Source organism: Varanus komodoensis, unplaced genomic scaffold (assembly GCF_004798865.1).
Source record: "Varanus komodoensis strain SLA01 unplaced genomic scaffold, ASM479886v1 scaffold5, whole genome shotgun sequence".
Lineage (NCBI taxonomy): Eukaryota > Metazoa > Chordata > Lepidosauria > Squamata > Varanidae > Varanus > Varanus komodoensis.
In genome coordinates this window covers 34,698,424-34,718,242 of record NW_025336087.1, presented here as the reverse complement: position 1 = coordinate 34,718,242, position 19,819 = coordinate 34,698,424, and the positions used below count along the sequence as shown (strand labels likewise).

Genomic DNA, 19,819 nt, shown 5'->3' with positions numbered 1-19,819 from the left:
TCTGTTCACTGCCACCCCTTGCTTGCTTGACAGGCAGAGAACTCCTGGGAACCAGTAGTTGGTGGCATCTCTTGCTCTTCTTCATCAGCGTCATTAGTTTCTGGCCTAGAGTGCAAAGCAGTTTGCAAGGGAAAAGAGGAGAAAGTCCTTCATGCTCTCATTACCGGACATGAGCCCATCCAGATTGGCCCATGACTTGTGCCTTGAAGCTATGTTCAGATCTCCAAAAGGCCTAACATCTGGGTTTGCATAAACTATATTTGTACCTGCCAGGGCCAAGCAACACTTGGCAGAAGAACATGTTGCTGGCCAAAGCAGATCAGAGTGAAGGCAAAATACATGACTGAATACTTTCCTAAATACAAAAAACACAAACACAAACACAAAAGGAACCCCCTGTGAAAATAATGTGAGCACCAGGCAAGAATCCATTTCCTTGATGTACCAGCTTTATACACCAGGGTATCTACTTCAGAGAGCATTCAGACATGCAATCTCCAGATTACAGTCTGAGAGGAGATGTTCCACCAATAGATACCTCATAGGAGGCTAAGTTGTACCCAATGTGTATCAGTGCTAGGCCTAGTTGAGATTTTTGTTCAATTCCATTTCTGGCAAGAATATTATACAATATCCTCTCATACAGAATCTTGGTATGACCACACTTTGGGTATTGTGCTCAGTTCTTATTGTATCACCTGTATAAAGACATTATTGAATGGGAAAAGTACAAAGAAGGGCAATGAAAATGATTGGAAGGGTGGAGCAGCTCCCCTATGAGCAGAGGACACAAGTAGGACTAGTCAGTTAGTAAAAAGGGCAAGTAAGGGGAGACATGATTGATGTGATTAAATGTATGCATGGAATAGAGAAAAAGGAGACATTTTTCTCTCACACCCACAGCACTTGAACCTGGGGACATCCCATAAAGCTTATTAGGGAAAGGTTTATGACAAGTAAGAGGAAGTACTTCTTCATGCAATGCTTAGTTGAACTTCGGAGCTCCCTGCCACAGGAAGTAATCATGGCCACCAATCTGGGTGGCTTTAAAAAGGGATTGGACAGATTCATAAACAAGGAGGCTATCAGTGGGCTATGTGCTTCTTCCTTTAGCAGGGGTGACCTGCCTGCATATACCAGTTGCTGAGGAACTGGGCAGGAAGAGGCCTTGCACCCATCCCGATTGAAGGATCCTGTGGGCAGCTGGTTTGCCTCCATGTGTACAGAGTGCTGGACTGGATGGGCACTTACTCTGATCCAGCATGGTTTTTCTTAGGTTCTGCTCACATGGCAAAACCTACAGATTTCATAATAAATGGTATTTAAAAAAAATCAAATGTGAGAAGCAAAACATTTGTCCAGATTCCAGGGAGAAGACTTTGACCAGGGTTGCATAAGCTTGGGTGATTAACCAAGTCATGGTGGTTTATGAGCATCCCCATTCCATGCATGCTGATTTGCATAATTGCCCATTGGGTACAACTTATCTGCAAATTCAGTGAGGGTGGCTGGCTGGCGTGGTTAGCAAAACATTCAGAGCCCATGCTCTGTTGTGCCTCTGAGTCTTGCTCTTACTTGTCTGGTCTTAAATCCCTGCATCCAGCATAATTTGTGATGCTGATTTGCAATTGTCACCATTTCTTTTCCTGACATCTTCTTTTCCCGACAGGTAGAAACACTGTCTTCTCTTTGCAATGGCAATAACTGCCAAGCACCAATGCATGGGAAGTTTGTTTACTCCCCTTTGGATAAGAACTTACAAAATTCACAAATTTCTTCCTAAACAAGTAAAAAGAACTTAAAAATAAAGCAGAAATTGGAGTGCAACTAAAACTGAGATTCACCCATCTGGGATAAGCATAGTTACTCGGTTTAGTTACAGGTTATCTGACCTTGGACTACATGACTCAAGTATTTCCACTGTGTTTCACACCCCTGTGCTCAAGCGATGGGACCTCCCCCCCCTTTTTTTTTTGGCCAGGCTCATCTCAGATGGTTCTTTAACCCTCCAAAGCAATTGGCTAGAGGAAGAGAGACCACAGCAGAAGAGGTCACTCCAGAAGAGGCCACTCTGTTCCACCAATAACATAAAATAATTAAGAGCAAACCAATTTGGTAAAAACATATTTTTATAGATGTGGGAGGAACCAATACTCTAAACAAAATATCAGTCCCTAGTTGAACAATGTGGAATGTGAATTCTATTAGCATTCATTTACATGTTTACACATCTTTGAATCATGTCGCTAAAATATTCCTGTTTTGAAGGCAGGCACTGAAATTTGATATAGGCAATCATCTCTAAGGATACTCCCCCTATACATGTTCAGACAAAAGAAAGAGTCCTACATCTTCCACTATTCTCCATGCACCATTTGGAATGCTTGCAGCTGTGGAACCTTTTCCCTGTCTAAATGGGCATTGAATTGTGCCTTAAACCACTCTGTGACCAACGTCTGCCAACTTCATAAGCAGCACCTTTGTTGTTTTAATGGGTTCCAATCTATCACAACAAAGTTGGACTAATCCCTTTGATATATAAAAGCTAGCTTTAAAGTGTTTTATAGTTATGGAGATGAGGACTGACCTTTAGGATATGAATTTCATTTCACTGTCAGCTCTAACATTTATTAATTCTTAACATGGAAGCATTTCAGAAATATGACCTGCAATTTCACTGTATATTTATTCATGTCAAGGTCTCTTCTTCACTACTGCTGGCTTCCTGTACAACAGCTACCAGAAAGCCAGTATTCATGATTTAAAAACCACCACCATCTTCCAGAAAGAACCAAAAGCTCCCCGTTTTCCACTGTGCCAAATAAATTAATACACTACTGACATGTTAATAGGCTATTTACATTAATTGTTTTGCCTGGTTCTTATTTACAAGCTCTGGTGGTATTTTAGAATAAAAGAGCCTAAAATTCCCAGCATTCTCCATCAGCATAGCTGGCTGGGCCATGCTGGGAGTTCTAGGTTTTCTTTGCTAAGCATGCATAGGACTAATGCCCCTTGTACCGTTTCCAAGACCGTGTACAGAAAAAAAAAGCAAGGCATGTTCACCACTACATATTCAAGCATTCCCTCAGAAACTCATAATTAAGAAAGAGGTGGTTTTGTTGCTGTTTTTAATGAAGGTTATAGTTGACCATGGCGGCTAGATGGAGTCACTGGGGCAGTGGGTGTGGGCTTGGGTGGACTCCGAGGAATGGTGGAGAACAGGACAGCCTGGAGAAATGTTGTCCATGGAGTCACGATGGCTCAGGCACGACTTTGTGACTAGCAACAACAATAGTTGACCATGTTATACCTGAAATCTTGAGTCTAAAGGAAGCAAAAACTAAGTGTAGCCAAACATATACCATGGATTTTAGGAAAGGCATTTTTAATAAATTCAGAACAATGGTAAGTAGGGTCTCATGGTGAGAAATTCGAATGAGAAAGGGGGTGTTTAAAAAAAGGAAAATCAATTAGAAACAATTCCAACAAGAAAAAGGATAGAAGACAACAGAAAAGGATTGCATGCTGAAATTGATAGGCAAATGGTCAAGAAGCACCTCATCACTTTGCATGAGTTCAAATCTCCTGGGCCTAATAAACTGCATCCTAAAGTAATAAAAGAACTGGCAGAAGCACTCTCAGAATCCAGAGAAATCATTGAGGATGGATGAAGTGCCAGATGACAGGAGAAGAGCTATTGTTGTCCTCCTCAAAAAGAGAGTAAGAAAGGGCCTTTGGAACTACAGGCCAGTTAGTACAACATCAAGCCCTAGGAAAATTCTGGAGCAGATCATAAAGCAGTCAATCTGCAAACACTTTGAAAACAATGCAGTGGTTACTAGAAACCAACATGGATTTGTCACGTACAAATCCTGATCTGATCTCATCTTTTAAAATCAATAACCCCACTGGACTGCTTTATATCAAGCAGAAATAAACCACGTGACCTAATAACACCACTTTCAGGAACAGAAACAAAACTTGCCAGGGAAGTCTTAAGAGCAAGGCAGCACTGAGTTACCTTTAAACAGAATGTTGCTGTCAGCTAACAACCCTGCCCTGCTCCCAACCCTATGCAGAGAAGCCTGACTGGCAACAGCACTAATTCCACTATGGTGGAAATCAAGTTTGGTTCTGGAACAGGAGCGCGACCGGTGCACTTATAAGATGCAAGGAGACCAATGATATTTACTGAATTTCCTTGTGGATGATGTGTTCCCTGCAGCAACAGCAGCTTAGTCTCGTAGTCTTTTCATTCCAGGCATGGCTTAGGCATGTCAGTGGGTAGCACAGTATCGAAAATATCTTACATACATAACACAATGAAGTGTAACATTACCCAGCTGTACTAGGTACATCATGATTCCTATAGATTGTTTTTTTCAGTACCATCCTATGAACATGAATATATTAAGCCCGTCCTTTCCTTTAAATCACTTAATGGGTTGGCACCTTGCCTACTACCAGTATTTATTTTCTTTCACAGATGTGTCTTGATTCTTATTTAGTCCATATGTTAGCCCTGTTTTTTAGTTCCTTAACATTGAATCCTATAAAATATGAATACTTATGTAGCCAAAGTGGCAACATCAGAAACACTAGTATTACCCAATTCCTCTTTTGAAAAACTCCAAAAAGGGGGAACCAAAAAGGCGAAAGAGGACTGAGGATTCTCCACAGGTGCACAATACTTTTCTTTTGGGGAGGGGGGAGATTAGGGGACTGGGCCGTGTAATGAAGTATGCAAGAAAAGGACATAGTAAGCCAGTTGCAACCCTAACAAGACGGTTAACAGCTTGACTGTTTGTTGCAGTTCTCACTCTTGTCCTTCTAACAAAATAGAGAACTTTTGCAACAGTCTTAAGAATGCAGCTTTTCTGCTTTTCCACAATCATTTATTTCTATTAGTGAATCATTTTTTTTAACCAATCACCACACACAAGTGAGGCATCCACATGCAAGAAGTGCATTTCACTGGAAGTCAGTGCAGTGTGGTGGCTGGTGTGCTGGACTGGAGACCTTGGAGATCTGGGTTCTAGCCCCCAAACCCCAGCCATGAGACTCACTTGGTGATTTTGAACCAGTAGGTCACTCTCAGCCTAGCCTACTCTTTTATGGATAAAAGGGAGAATAGAACAGAACTGTATAAGCCACCTGAGGTTCTTTGCAAGAGGAAAACCTGAGCACTATAAATGCAATGTACCAATTATGATGCTCGTGTCAGCATATGCCTTAGCTCAGTCACTACGCTTTCCAAGTTCAATCACTTAATGAATAAAAGACTTCCTCATTCAGCTTCCATTTTTCACTTACTATATATTACTCATGAATTTTATGTACCCATCTCAAAATAATACAGGTTATATTAGCCCTGCAAAACTTGTGTCCAACAAAATGAAATGCAGATCACTTACTAAGGAGAGAAAAAAGCACTGGAAAGCCATTCCATACTGCATAGGCATAGCAAGTGCATACATTTACTTCTGACAAAAAATAAATTATGCAAACCTAGCATGATTCAACTTTAATTTTAAATTGTTAAAAATAAAGTATGTCTAACACTGATATGGTACTTTATTTATGGAACTGGAGGAGATTAGCATAGCCTATTATACTAGTCTGTTCCTTTTGCTATATTACTGCAAATGCAGTATGTCAGTTTTAGTGGCCTTTTCACTTGAAGCTGCAGAAATCCAATGTTTTCTACAAATCTTGTCAGTAGAATCAGCTAAAATTATGAGAATGAAATATTGCAGAGCCAGTCTCCCAAATATTGCAATTCTTTATCAAGTCACAACACTATATAATTCCAAAACCTTTTCATCTTTTTCATGCTTGTAGTCTTTCAATTAAAACTACAACTGATAGAAAATAGCAACAAAGAACTTTATACCAGTTATTTTCACAAGTTCAATCCTGCTGAAAAGATTGGAGAGACAAGTAAAAAAACTACCTTTATTTTTTCTTCTTCATCCATTACATATTTTTAAACAGGGATGTGTTTTATTATTGAGACATTCAGGCAATGTTGATTTTTATTAGTTTAGACAGGGAAAAAGCATATAAATGCAAACATTGTTGGTTTAACCTGAACATAACTGCATAATTTACTATTGGCCAGTTGTGTGTTGCGAGGACAAGGTCTTCCTTAGCATTAAAATGGAGTACTTAAATATTGCTAAATAGCAATGTCAAGATTCTGGTCTTTGCAGTAAACAGGTTTTATATATTTTTTAATCTTCAAGTCCATAATGGGGTTAATATACACATTGTTATGTGTAAGGAGTTCAGATCATATAAACACTGTACAGGCCAAAGAAACCCTTGAGAATAAACCTGAACAGCTGCATAATAGGAAAGATACTGAATGTATTTACAAATATCATGAACAAAGAAATTTGGTCAAATACTGCAAAGGAAGTGTTCACATTAGGATGGCCATGTTAACCACCTATCCTCTCACCTCAAAAGATAAAATAAAAATAAAATAAAGATCAGTGTCCTTGAGACTTTTAAGACATTATTAATGATACAAACAGGAAGAGTAAAATTTTTGACTGTCATATAGTCTATGCTTTTTATAGGCCAAGTTCAAGCTTTTAGATCAAGCATTTACTAAATTCATTATCAGCAACAGTGACTAACAATGACCAGATCTGCACAATGTGTGCACCTATTTCAAGACAATGCACTGCACTTTTGGCTGGTAAGAAAAAAATAAATTACTAAATAATCCCTGTAAATGCAATAATGAATTCAAAAGGTGTGCATTTATCAATTTTAATACACATTTTGAATGTTACCACAAGATATTAAAATAAATAAGTATGCCAAAAGGCATGCACTGATAGACAAAAGTTATTAAAAATTAGCTCTAGGATGCTCTTTTTTAAAAGCATACATACACAATTTGAGTTTTGGTCAATACATCTGTTTAGCCATTTCTTTCCTTTACTGAAGCTGACAGCTAAACATGACAAAAGCACACCTCTGTCATTATGGCTTTAAATGAAGAAATCTGGGAAGCAAAGAGAAAAGTAAAGAGAAGAGAAAAGAAAAGAAAAAGGGCTGCCTTTTCTACTGAACAATTTGTTCATAATACAGGCACTTCAAGGAGCAATGGGGAAAGTACCTGTCGAATCCTATCAACTGTATTTTAGTTGTAGTGTTAACAATATTTTATCAAAGCATCAAACTTCCAGAAACCCCAGCAGCAATCAGGAACTACAGGCTAGCATTCATTAAAGGCAGCATTACATCCAACCATTTCCACATCTTTTCTTAAATCAAATAGCAAAATAATTTACAAAAAGTTCTATATTTGTTACATGGCACATCCAGATCTTCACTTTTAAAGTGGTCATTCAGCAATAGCTTTTGATGAACATTTTCAGATTCATTACCCAATTTACTAATCAGTGATCACCTTTATTTCCTTGTAGTGTGTTTTAATAACCCTGAAGCTTCCCTCTGTTGAAGTTTCAGCACTGGTGTTGTACATAACTGGAAGCACAACTTGCATTATACATACATTTTGTATTTCTGTACAAGCACTATTACCACTTCTACTACACCGCATCTCAAGTAGAGGCACAACAAAAGCAGATTGTGAAACCCAGATTTTACTGACAGTGATTCACTCTCTCTCCTATAAACCACAGCATTTAGGCTTTTGTCATCAGATGACTCCTCCTCTTGCTTCTGCCTTAGTACCACTGGGCAGTGACTGTACCATATTCTTTGATAGGATTTAATGGTAACAATTTGCAAAATGTAGTACCATCAAAGCAATGATGGGGGAAGGAAACAGCTTAGATATTACTGACAAAAGAAATCTTAAAGCAAGACATATTTTAAATGCTTGGGTCCTGTTGTTTTCATTTCCATTGTTCTCTCAAAAATCAACTGCTTTCAGTACAGCATCACAAAAACCTCAGCACATGCCAGGTTTATGAAATATCTGGTCTTTAGCTAATCATTGCTAATGTTTTCTAGAACAGTTTAGTCCTGCTGAGCAAAGAGCAGCATTTTTTCCCCATTGGTCCAGTATGTCAGTGGTCAGATAAGTACTCATGTTGACACAGCTTTAAAGCTTCCAGAAGTGATGATCCAAACTAAGGTATGTTGAACCACCAAAACAAAGCTACTAGGAGGACCTTCTCATTGAAAGTGGGTTGTCGGAAAATGTGTGGTCACTAGAGAGATGATTAATCACGATATAGCAGATGAACACGTAAGTAATTCCCCATGATCTGCCTTCTTCCAAAGTCATTTGTGACGCTGAATGGTTTTCCTTTTCCTCCGCTTGAAAAAACAGCAGCACCTGCAATTTTGACATAAAAACAGTCTTAGATAACTGAAGAATAAAGCAAGCATAAAATAAATCATTCTATGTGCTATAATTAAAGTCAGTTCAAAGAATGTTAAAAACAAACTTTTAAAAATGATAAGCAGATTCTGAATATTTCCTCATCTGATACTTCTATACAGATGGTATGATGATGATGTGATGAAAATGGTACAAGATTGAAAAACAATAGAGTTTCATTAACATAAGATATGTTTATGAAAGTGAGAGGGAGGAGAAAGTAGAGTGAGACATTTTTCTCCGTTTTCCCATAACACTTGAACCTGGGGTCATCCAATGAAGTTGACTGGGAATAGGTTTAGGACAGATAAAAGGAAGTATTCCTTCACACAGTATATAGTTAAACTATGGAATTCACTGCCGTGGGAAATGGTAATGGCAACTAATCTGGGTGGCTTTAAAAAGGGATTGGACAGATTAATGATGTAGGAGACTATCAGTGACTGCTAGCCTTGCTGGCCACTACCCCCTTTAGCAGAGGTGACATGCCTGCATAAACCAGTTGATGAGGAGCTTGAGCAGGAAGAGGTCTTGTACCCATCTACTTGAGGGATCCTGCGGGCAGCTGGTCTGCCACCATGCGTTCAGAGTGCTGGACTAGGTGGACTTTTGGTCTGGTCCAGCATGGTGTTTTTTTATGTTTTTACCACCAAAATTACACAAAAAATAGGAAAACATTTTCAGTCTACTTGTTTCACTTGATGTAGTATATTATTTAGGCACTGTACACATAGTATGACATAGAAATCACTTCATATATTGTGAATTTTAGTTGATTAGATCATCATTAATAGCAGAATGTGGCTAAAATAGGAATGCCATGTAGAAATAGCTGTCATGTGTTTCTGGATTTACTTTTATGTAGTTAAGTAATATTTGTTTGGCTTCTTTTAATGACACTAACAATAACACTAAAAATGTAATGTTAGTGAATGTTTCTACCTATTTATTATACAGTGTCTCAGCTTCAGAAAACTAGCTGAACCAAAGCATGCTTTCTTGAAATTCCACTTTCACATTTATGAAAGCAACAAGGTGTCTTAGGAACATATTAACAACCACATTCAATAAACATTAACATATCACATGATTAAAGCTATTATATTTTAAAAATTAAAATTACAGCAAACTCTTGAATGCATAATTAAAAATGTGATTGCTGAAAAACTGGAATCTGGTAGGTTTTGCTTTGGGTTCATTGCTGAACAGTAGTTCTATGATCAATAAAGTTTACTGCATGATCCTAGCACAGGTCAGAATTTTAACCTATTGAAGTCCACTTGTTTATTAAGCACTTTTAAATTAAACATGCAGTTCTAAGTCATCTAGAATGTTAAAAAGATTAAGTACCTTATAGATAACCAGATATTGTTTCAGATAGCTAGTACTATTTGAAAGAGAATTGTTCTGAAGCACTAGCTATGTTTTTAGCTGTTAAGTTCAGAAGTTGATACTCATATGCTGCACTAGTTAAAGTTTCCAAAAAGCTTTCTAAGCATGGCCAATGTACGTAACACTGAATGCTACATCCAAGGTTACAAAATTCACATGTGATGGTCACCGCTTCATACAATTTCTAAGATATTGCATTTCAAGCAGTTCATAAAATACCCTGTGGACTATCATCTGAGTATCAAGCATCAAGATCAAGTTCAGAAAAGTCTGTGTTATTAATAATGATGGAAAGAACAGAAATACTATCAATAATTAATACATTTTCTTTCTTTGTAATTTGAGTACCTAAAGCTCTCATCATTTCTGACACAGTTTCAAACTTGTTAGAGCCCATCCTTTTTCATCACAGTCTCTAAACACTGGAGAGAGGAGAGCAGAGCACTACTGATGACATCTTACTCCTAAATGCCAGACTCCTAAATGCCAGACATCAGTTGTGGCATATTATAAAACAGGCCCAAAGATGACAAAGAAAAAATTTTGTGTTACTTTCACATCAGTTGCATGCAAAATGTATAACTGGTAGCCAATAATTAATTGGGGTCAATAGAAACTGGTGTGACTCTTAACCCAGCTGTTTCCAAAGCCAGCTTCCAATGCCAATTCAAAACCCTGGTTTAATAGTTCCAGCATAACCTTCAGCAAAAAGGTTGGCAGATGAAAGGTAGGGAAAAATTTAATATCAATAAGGCAGTATTAAAACCCTTAAACACTGTTTAAGAATGACTGCCAATCACAGGCAATACTGAGGTATAAGGTTGTTTCCTAGGAAGGGCTCCAAAAAGGAAGAACACTCCCTTATCCATGGTTCAAAGACAGTCTCAAAATGCTTTGTCCCAAGGCCATTGATTTGATGGTTGTAAAGCATCTCCTCCCAAAAAGTTCTTGAATTAGTATTAAATAGGGAATATTATTCCAAGCACATTACAGAATTGACAAAAATGGGAATACTATTTTTAAATGCCTTTATCTCCTAACATTGTGTTTCTTTGAGTTGATACACATTTCATAACACAGTATAAGCTGTTGTGTTTGCTTTAAAAGTATCTACACACAACTGAAGAATTTCAGTAGCAACCAAATGACATGTCCTTAACTAAATTGTCACTAGAGGGCCTCACCTTCCCATGCATTACTAAACAGTAGCTATTTCATGTGTTCTACTGCATCAGTTCTCTATGAGATAAAAATTTCGTATCTCTATGGACAGCAGATACATAAACACAAGCTGTTTCACAGAAAAGCATGTATAGTTTACATGAATATATTCTGCCAAATGTTCTAAAGGCAAATTCATAATAGCTGTATGAAAACAGCCATCCACTATTTTCAGTAGCTTTTTATGGAACTATCTTCTTAAGACAGTAAATATATGCTAATATAAATTGCCCTGTATGATGTCACAGCCTAGTTTATTTAACAACATCTAAGGTACCTGGCTACAAAAGGAAATGCCAAAGCTTTTTCTGACTAAGAGCTAAGGTACAGAAAAGGAAATGTGTCCTTCCCCTCACTCCTTTAACTAAGTTGACCTTTCCATCTTTCACTTTTAAGAGACAACTGCACTTCAGGATTTCCCAGTTATACTTCACAGGCTTTTCATTCCCGTGCAGTGATTAAAAGTGTGAGACTGGAATACAGGCAATCTGTGTTCTAGTCCCTGCTCAGCCATGGAGCCTACAGGGTGACTTTGGGCAAGTCACAGACTTTCAGCCCAACCTACCTCACAGGATTGATGTTGTTGGGATAAGACTGAGGGCAGGAGGAAGAGAATGATGTAACCCACTTTGAATTTGTTGTAATAAAGAAAGAGGGGTATAAATCAAATAAATAAATACCATTTCTTATGCATTAGCTGTCTATTCTCAACAGCATTTTCTTCTCTTTTAGGCTAACTTTCATCAACTTATGCTAAGCTAACACAGATGTTCCTTGGGTAGCTACTTCTGTCTCCTACTTCTCTACTAAGATTAGCCTTACCTGTCCCCCCAAAAGTATACACCTGAAGAACACCCTTGTCACAGCCATTCAGACAAGAACAAAGTTGAATATGAATATACTTCAAAGAGGCAAGAGCAAAAAATCTGACAACCAACTAAAAGGGACTTATGAAGACATGAGCTAACTATTGTATCAAAGAAGATGTCAATGCAACAAACAGGTACTTGAAGGAAGAAGGATGCAGAGCTACAATGTTGCAGGTTAAGTGCCAAATTTGTCCACACATATTATGCTGCAGTACAACACTGACATTTAACCAAGGGTTTTCAGTATACTAACAGTGACTCAATAGGTCCCCACCTGTGACTGACATAAATGGCACAGAAGTGAAAGCCACATAAGTGAGTGAAAACTCTTAGGTCTTCTTAGAAGTACACTCTTCCTTTGATACTGAACACCTTGTTCTCTCACTTCAAAATCCAATCTGAGTCACTTTAGTATTACCAGACAAACTTCTTTTCTCACAATTAATATGTTACTTGCTAAGAACTGTTATCTGGGGCTTTAGTATTCCCACTATTAGCCATGCTTGTAGATAAGTAAGTAATCAAAATGGTATCATTCATACACAACAGAGCTGCAAAAATCCAAAAACACCTTTGGACAAAAAAAAAAAAAAAAGAACAAAAAGATTCCCAAAGCAGCTCAATTATGCATCAGTATGTTTAGTAGCCACAGAATGCTGAGTAAATATGGGGGAAGAATAAGAAGGAGAGGAAAGGATGGAGTAGAATAGAGCATTCTGGAAGACAATATGCGTGGCTGGCATATTGAGGAGCACTTCATATTGCAAAATTTGGTTTCAGTTCACACTTGTAACAAACATAAAGCTAACAGTAATACAAACAGGCTTACAGCTGCATATTTGGTTTTACAGGACAGAACAGAACATTCTAAAGAAATGAAAGGGTAGCAAACAAGACACAGTGTTCAATGCACTCAGTTCATGCTAAATTCAATTAGTCTGAAGTCTTCTGACTTCAGAAACAGGAACAAACCTGACTTTGCCTCAAAAAGGATATCAGATTCAAGAGGTTGCACTGATCCTACTGCAACTGTACAGAGAACCCACTGACATATCCTCTGTGCTGCAGAACAACTAAGAAATTATTCATGAGTACAAGGTAGAGCCTAAATAGATTTTGCATTAATACAAATTACATAACTATGAAACAAAGCCTATAATGAAATATTCCCGAGTCATGCAAACTGCCAAACCTCCATACATAATCTTCTGCTTCCTACCTTCCTTCTTTTCACCACACTTACTAATAGTCAATAGGAATAACTGACACACAGGGGATACCAACAGTTTGCCTTGGAAATGGGAATCCCCAGTGCTGGAGCAAACAGGATGGGCTTCTTGTGCAGGTGCGACTATGCACCACTGCAATAGCCCTCAAGGAAGACATCAAGGCTTGAATTGAGCAGCTTGGCAGTCAGCAGCAATGAAGAAGAGGAGCAGCAGATCCATATGCTCAACTGCCAGCTGAACCCACACCCTGTTGTGCCTTCCTATGGATAGCATCAGTTACTGATCCAGCACCCCATGAGAGCAAAGAAAACTTAGCTAAGATGGGCTAACTAAAGAGTGATGTGAGCAGACCTGCCAAAGGACTAGCAACAAAAAGCAGAAGGATGTACACCTTTCCAACTACCAAACTTTTTTGGTAGATAGAAAAATAAACATTCTCAACATAACCGCAACAGCAAAACTCTCCTGCATATTTAAAGTTTACATGTGCTTACATTTTAAAATGGAGTTGTTATATTGGGACTCGTTCCTGAGTAGATGTGCAAAGTACTGAGCTCTGCTTTGCCTGCTTGGTGGCAAAATGTCCAAATGATTAAAATTACATTTGCTTATGTATATGCATGCGACTGCCCATGTGGCCCTTGGGCTATGAAATGCTGATTTAAAAGGAGATAGGTATTATATTTAAAGTTGAGTTACCTTCCTAGTAGTCTAACAACTTAAACTATTCTATATTCAGATAAAGGTGCCCCAAAGGTCAGGTAATTTTATTTATCTGCTTGAACGGAACATGGCACATTATATCTTGCACATCAACTTAAACCTCCACACTGTTCCGTTTCAGGGAAAACAAGAACATTGATTTGGAGAGTTGGGATACCACATTAACTCTCACATTCAATCCTGGTCAAACCAAGGAACCAGTGGCCCTTCAGTGACTGAGGGAGCTACTCTCATTTCAAACAACAACTCTGTTTTCTCTACCCTAGCCCAGATATGCCCTGCTTGCTATACTTAGGATGAACTTGTTGCAGGAAGAAACCACCATCTGTGTTGTTTGAGGAGTCAAGTGCCTATGAGGTATGTAGCTGATCCCTCAGTGAGCTTGACCCAAGAGGGAATTCATTGTCCTCCGATGAACTGAAAGTCTGTGTGGGAGCCAACTCCAAATTCTTCAGCTAGATCTACAGTCCCAATACATTCAAAAGATGCAGTGTAATCATAACAAAATGCAGGAGCTTGGTACTAAATTGTAGTACTAATAACAAGTTTTTAGGATATGGGTAATATTTGTCACACAGAGGTGGGTAGAGACCTGTTCTCCCCTGCAGAGGAGGGCAGGACATGCTCCAACGGAGCAAAGCTCAGGGAACCAAGGGTCCATTTAGATGCCAGAAAGCACTTCCTGACAGTGAGGACCCCAAGGGTATGGAATGGGCTTCCACAGGAGGTGGTTGAGGCCTCATCGGTGGGGGTGTTCAAGGATAGGCTGGACATACGCATGGTGGGCATGTCGTGAGCAGACCCAGCTGGAGCTGGGGGGCAGACTAGATGGCCCGGGAGACTCCTTCTGTTTCTATTTCTATTCTGTGAATACAGAGGTAGACACAAATGTCATACATTTGGTAAATACTCTTGCTGATATCACAAGGCAAAATGGGAGTACTGAAACTGGCAAACATCCTTCCTGACTATGAATCAAAGATTCCCTGATGATGATAGGAAAATCTATCATCAAGGAGAATTGTCCTTGAGAATGATCAAGCCAAACAACTGACATCCACATAAAAGAGGCCAGAATGAAGATAATCATCCTTAACCTTTTGGTGGTAATAAGCACATTAAGTCTTCAATCACTCTTTGGCATTGTAAAATTGTGAGAATAAAAGCTACTCTTGAGTTGGTGAGAGGGGACAGAACAAATAACACCTCCTAGTAACAAAAGTAGATGAAGGTGAAGATTACACAGGTGAAGGTGTGGTTGCACATATGCCAAAAAAAAAGAAAAGCAGGGAGGATATCAAATTCAATTTTATAACCACCTTGAATTACTGAAAGCATGCAGGAATCTGCTGCAATTGAAGCTGAAACAGGAAGAAAAGCTGATAGTCTAAGGTGGGGTGACAGAAGAATGAATTAGAATGGGAAAATCAAAAGTTTGTTAGAAATGCCACCTTTCCTCTAATTTTGGTGGCACTAATAATGTAGGTATTGTAGTGTCAAGGTGGAAAGTCTGGGACTAAAAGAGTAGTTAAGAACATAAGAAAAAACATGCTGAATCTGACCATGTGCCCATCTAGTTCAGTATTCTATACACGCGATGGCAAACCAGCTGCCCATACAACTGCTCAAGCGGGATGGAATAAGTTCTCCACCTGCCCAAGCACCTCAACAGCAAATGCATATGCAGCCATCCTCTTGCTGGTTTGGCCAAGAGATGGATGGCAAGGCCAATAGCAGCAATGATATAAAATGGAGTTCAGTTGGTTTAAACTTGTTTTCCTTGCAGTATTTTCTGTTTCTTTACTGAAACAAAGGATTTGTGTTTTTTTGAAAGAAATAGGTCATTGCCATCAAAAGGTGGGTCTCCTGCCATCAACCAGCAGAATGGAACCAGGTATGACACTGTGGAGAGACAGCTCCCTTCATTGCCTTTGCAATGCAATCTATCTAATGCCTCACTGGGAGAATCTACTGTTTTGAGGCATTTCATCTCACACTGAAAGACTCTCACAAGACTTTGGCAATTCTTCACGAGGTTGTCACATAAAGAGCCAAAGTTTTCCTATATGAAAAGTTGGTACTCAGACATGGCTGCTTAGTAATCTGAAATTCTGAGGCTGAAATTCTGTGCTTTCAACAGGTATATTCAACACCCATCAAATTTCCTCATTTCCTTATTCACAGGAATGGATTGCAGCATTTTTCTCCTGCGATTTTTGCTTTGTAAGCCGCCCCGAGGCTTGTTGCAAAGGGGGCAGCATAAAAAAAATGCTTTAAATAAATAAATTAGATAATGACCATGTTGAAAACAAGGTCTTCAAGCTTTGGCACTGTTTGCTGAGAGCTGAGTGTTATATAAAACATTTGTTCAGCAAACTGTCCCATGTCCTTAGAGGGAGAAATAGGATCTCAAGTCCCTACCCACCTGATCAGGAGATGGCAGCAATGGAGCAGCTGAATAGTAGAAAGTAGTATCTGATTGACAGTCCTCTCCTACAGAATGTGGGAACTTGTCAGGTAATTCCCAGGCATCTGTTTCCATAAAAATATAGTGGGGGCAGGAGGGACTGTGTCTGTTTTCAGCACTATCTGGACAGAAGGAGTAGGTCTCAGCCACACAGAACAAGCTACCAGCCAAAGGAACATGCCTGAGTTCAGAAACCTGTTGCTTGTTCCTGCAGGATGGTACGCTGGAGACTTAACAGTGAAAGTATCTGTCCAACTCACAGTGCAAAGTCTGGTCCCATCACATTTGTCAGTTGTCTCAGCAGTATGATCTGTGCATGGAAACAACCATTCAAATGACCTGTTCCTATCATAGACAAGGGAACATAACCTGTCATGATACCAGCATTAATTGTATGTGAGCTGTTGGTATCAAGGGATAGTAGCCAACTGTTCTCCATGTTGACAACAGGCTGGTGAGGCAGCATAAAGCTCCCAAATCAACCCCAACTTGTGAAGTTCAATCTCTAATCTTGCCCTTCAAAGTTGAAGCCAGGATGGCCATTTCTGCAGAAGGCTTTGGTACCCCAATCAGTATTGGTAAATGGCAGCAGAGGTGACAGTCATGATGGGGGATATTGCTAACTACTTAAGAGGAACCATCTTAGAATTACATAGGTGTGGGAGCATTGCCACCAAACATTTTCAAGCTATGCAACTTTTCCCAATTAAACCCTGTGCAGGTGTATGTGTGATGTACAATGGCAATGGAGGAGGCATTTGTGTGATGTACAATGGCATCTGAGTTGTTCATAATTAAAATAACACAGAGTTCACATGTTATGACAACACACAATTCAATGACAATCCATAGTCATCTTGTAATCTCAGTTGCTACTACAAACAAACCAGGTTTATGTGTTTGTAGGAACCAATTAGTAGAAGACCTAGGATGCTACTGTAGAGTTGTATTTAGAGGAACACTAGGGACGGAATACTCTTCTCAGTTCCAAGAAATGATTCAGGTTTGGAAACATGCATTCTTTCTCAATGAGAAGAATAAAGTTGTGTTTTTACATGCCAAATAGCTTTATTTACCATGATTATGGGCATCTAAGGGCTGTGCTTATTCTGTAACTTTATAGTGCCAATTTCATACCGTGTTTTATGTTATAGGGTTTCTTATCAGTATGTATGTAACTTTGTCAACTGCAACTAAACTAGAACCTGAGTTGGCTTTCTTCTTCCTTTTCAGACTTTTTTAGACTGAAAAGCCTGAGGGCAATGACTGTCTTAGTGACCCTACTAAGTTAGTATGGGAGCTTTTTATTTTTTTGCAATTTTTATTTTTGAAATGAAAAGTGGGGTAAAATTCTTCGAAGAAAACCTATACTTAAACATATACATTATATGGAATGATGTTATCTAAAAGCTAAAACAGTCTTATGAAGGAATGCTTTGTCCCGGACCTAGTTATCTGGTGCAAATACCAGGTTAAGGGAGCTGTACTAATGTTACCCTTTAAACATTCTACCCTTTAGACATTCTGCCAATTACATAAACTATTAAAACTGGCCTCCAATAAAAGTCAAGTTCAAGACTGTATTATGACAGTAACACAACCATGGAAATCAAGAAATGCAAAAAAATAATAGGTGAGCAACTGTTGAGATTGAGCTATCAGTTAGGAAATCTCCAGTGCTTAACACTTTACTATGTATAAATGCAAGCATCTGCTATAACTTGGTGGCATTCAAATGTTTTAATTGTTTATGATGTTAGAATATTACTGTGGAAGTTAAAATACTTGTAAAAAAATGTTTTACTTTAAAGTGGTATATCAATGGGTAAAACAATTATGTAAAACAGTGATATTAAAGCAGAAATTTAGAAATATTAGACAAAAGTACATCACTTCAGAACAAACAAGAATTGAAGCAGGCAAAAGTGTTCCTCAATAAGCCAGAAACTTTCTCATGTTAAAAAAGACCAACAGTAAAAGCCATTTGAATTCTTTTCCAATTGTATTTTGCTCGTGAGAGCTCTTTTGTGTTTAAAATATCTGGAGCCATTTCTGCCTGCCTATACTTTAAAACTCACCACATGTTCAACACTTTCTGGCAGCTAATACAAAGAAAATACAAGGGGGAAAAGAGAATCAGTATGCTGCACATTGTGAAAGAGTTGCATTTTGCACACATAGTACAACATCGACAAAGCTACAGTGACAGTAAAGGTATAATTTGTGAATATCAATAAAATTAATGTGACTATATCTGAGTAACAGATGGTAGCATTAAAAATATTACAATACTTACCTCACATTTCAGCTAGTTACTTAAGTACTTTTCTAGACAGTTTACGCAGTACAACAAATGTAGGTACATTGCTTGTAAGTTCTTTCCATGAGTTTTTACTATTGAATACAATTCTAAGCCACAAGAGTTTAATGCAGACAAGAAGAGAGATCCTCTTAAGTATCATTAGAACTTTTTTCCTACTACTGCAACCTTCTGCACATGTGGATTCTGCATAATACTGAATAGGTATACTGAATATATACCCAGGCCTGCCATTGCTTGTATGTTCTGTTATACTACAGTAGGAAGAACATTCTATGGAGACCTTGAAGCAGCATTACACATGTGAAAGCTGTACAACTCCCTGAAGAAAGACTGTTCCTTTGGCATTCTTTTTACGTCGCCCTGAAAGCTTTATGGGAAAATGCTATTCCTTCCCTACCGATCACTGTGTGGGTATTATTCATAGGGTAGTTGTAAGTTGGAGATGAAGTGGCAACATACATCAACAACTGTGATCTAGAGAGCTACATGAAACAATGTAGCATGAATGCAGCCACTGGGCTGCGGCACCAGTGCACCAACAATTCTAAGCAACTGAAATGTATCCCATGCCCAGCATTTGTTTTATCTCATATCACTTTGGGTATCACAAATGGTAAAAGCAACAAAAGGATAGTATCTTTGCAGCTTCTAAATACTTAGAATACTTCCAGCTTGATTTACAAAGAAAGGAAATTTCTCCCCAAGAGAACAGTTAGATTTTTTTTATAGCTGCCAGTACAGATACATTTTGCTGGCAAGTGAATGAAACCATCATTTTCTTTTGCCTTTTTACAAGATCAAAGCAAACAGCTTAAGTGGTTTGATTTGCTTGTTACATTTAAGAACTAAGAATAGTGTAAATCACATAGCAAATAATTGGCAGATTCAACATCACTGGCAGACTCAAGATGGTGGAATCAGCATAGGTATTATTTTGTTTCAGTAATACGTACTTAGTTTCATCCATTACTTCTACTTCTGTAGGGGCTGTGATAGGTGCATTTGAACGCCCAGCAGTAGGATCATCAGTGTTGAGTTCTCCATTTGTTGAACTTACAACCTGCAATTACAAGCATTTCTAAAAATTAATATAATGGTAATTGCTTCATCTGCTGCTGCTTTTCACAGCATTCCAAAGAATTGTGATTTATGTATTTATATAGTCTTTCATATCTTATACCTATTTTTAGGTAAGCCGCATGCATTTATATTGCAAATCTTTCT

General features: G+C 38.4%; 1 protein-coding gene across 15 annotated transcripts in view; it reads right to left on the bottom strand.

The window, feature by feature from the left end:
• Positions 1 to 5,944: 5,944 nt before the first annotated feature.
• The window catches only part of CSNK1G3 (casein kinase 1 gamma 3), a 77,984-nt gene continuing 64,109 nt past the window's right edge, over positions 5,945 to 19,819 (bottom strand). For 12 of the 15 annotated variants that reach the window (XM_044445869.1, XM_044445870.1, XM_044445864.1 and 9 more), the window contains 3 exons: positions 19,549 to 19,655; positions 18,351 to 18,374; positions 5,945 to 8,326 (listed from right to left, as the gene is read on the bottom strand). In XM_044445869.1, the coding sequence (XP_044301804.1) occupies positions 8,272 to 8,326; positions 18,351 to 18,374; positions 19,549 to 19,655 (186 nt within the window). In that variant the 3' untranslated portion in view covers positions 5,945 to 8,271. Of the gene's footprint in view, positions 8,327 to 18,346; positions 18,375 to 19,548; positions 19,656 to 19,819 lie in introns of those variants that run through there. The other 3 variants (XM_044445861.1, XM_044445860.1, XM_044445863.1) reach the window with 2 other exon arrangements.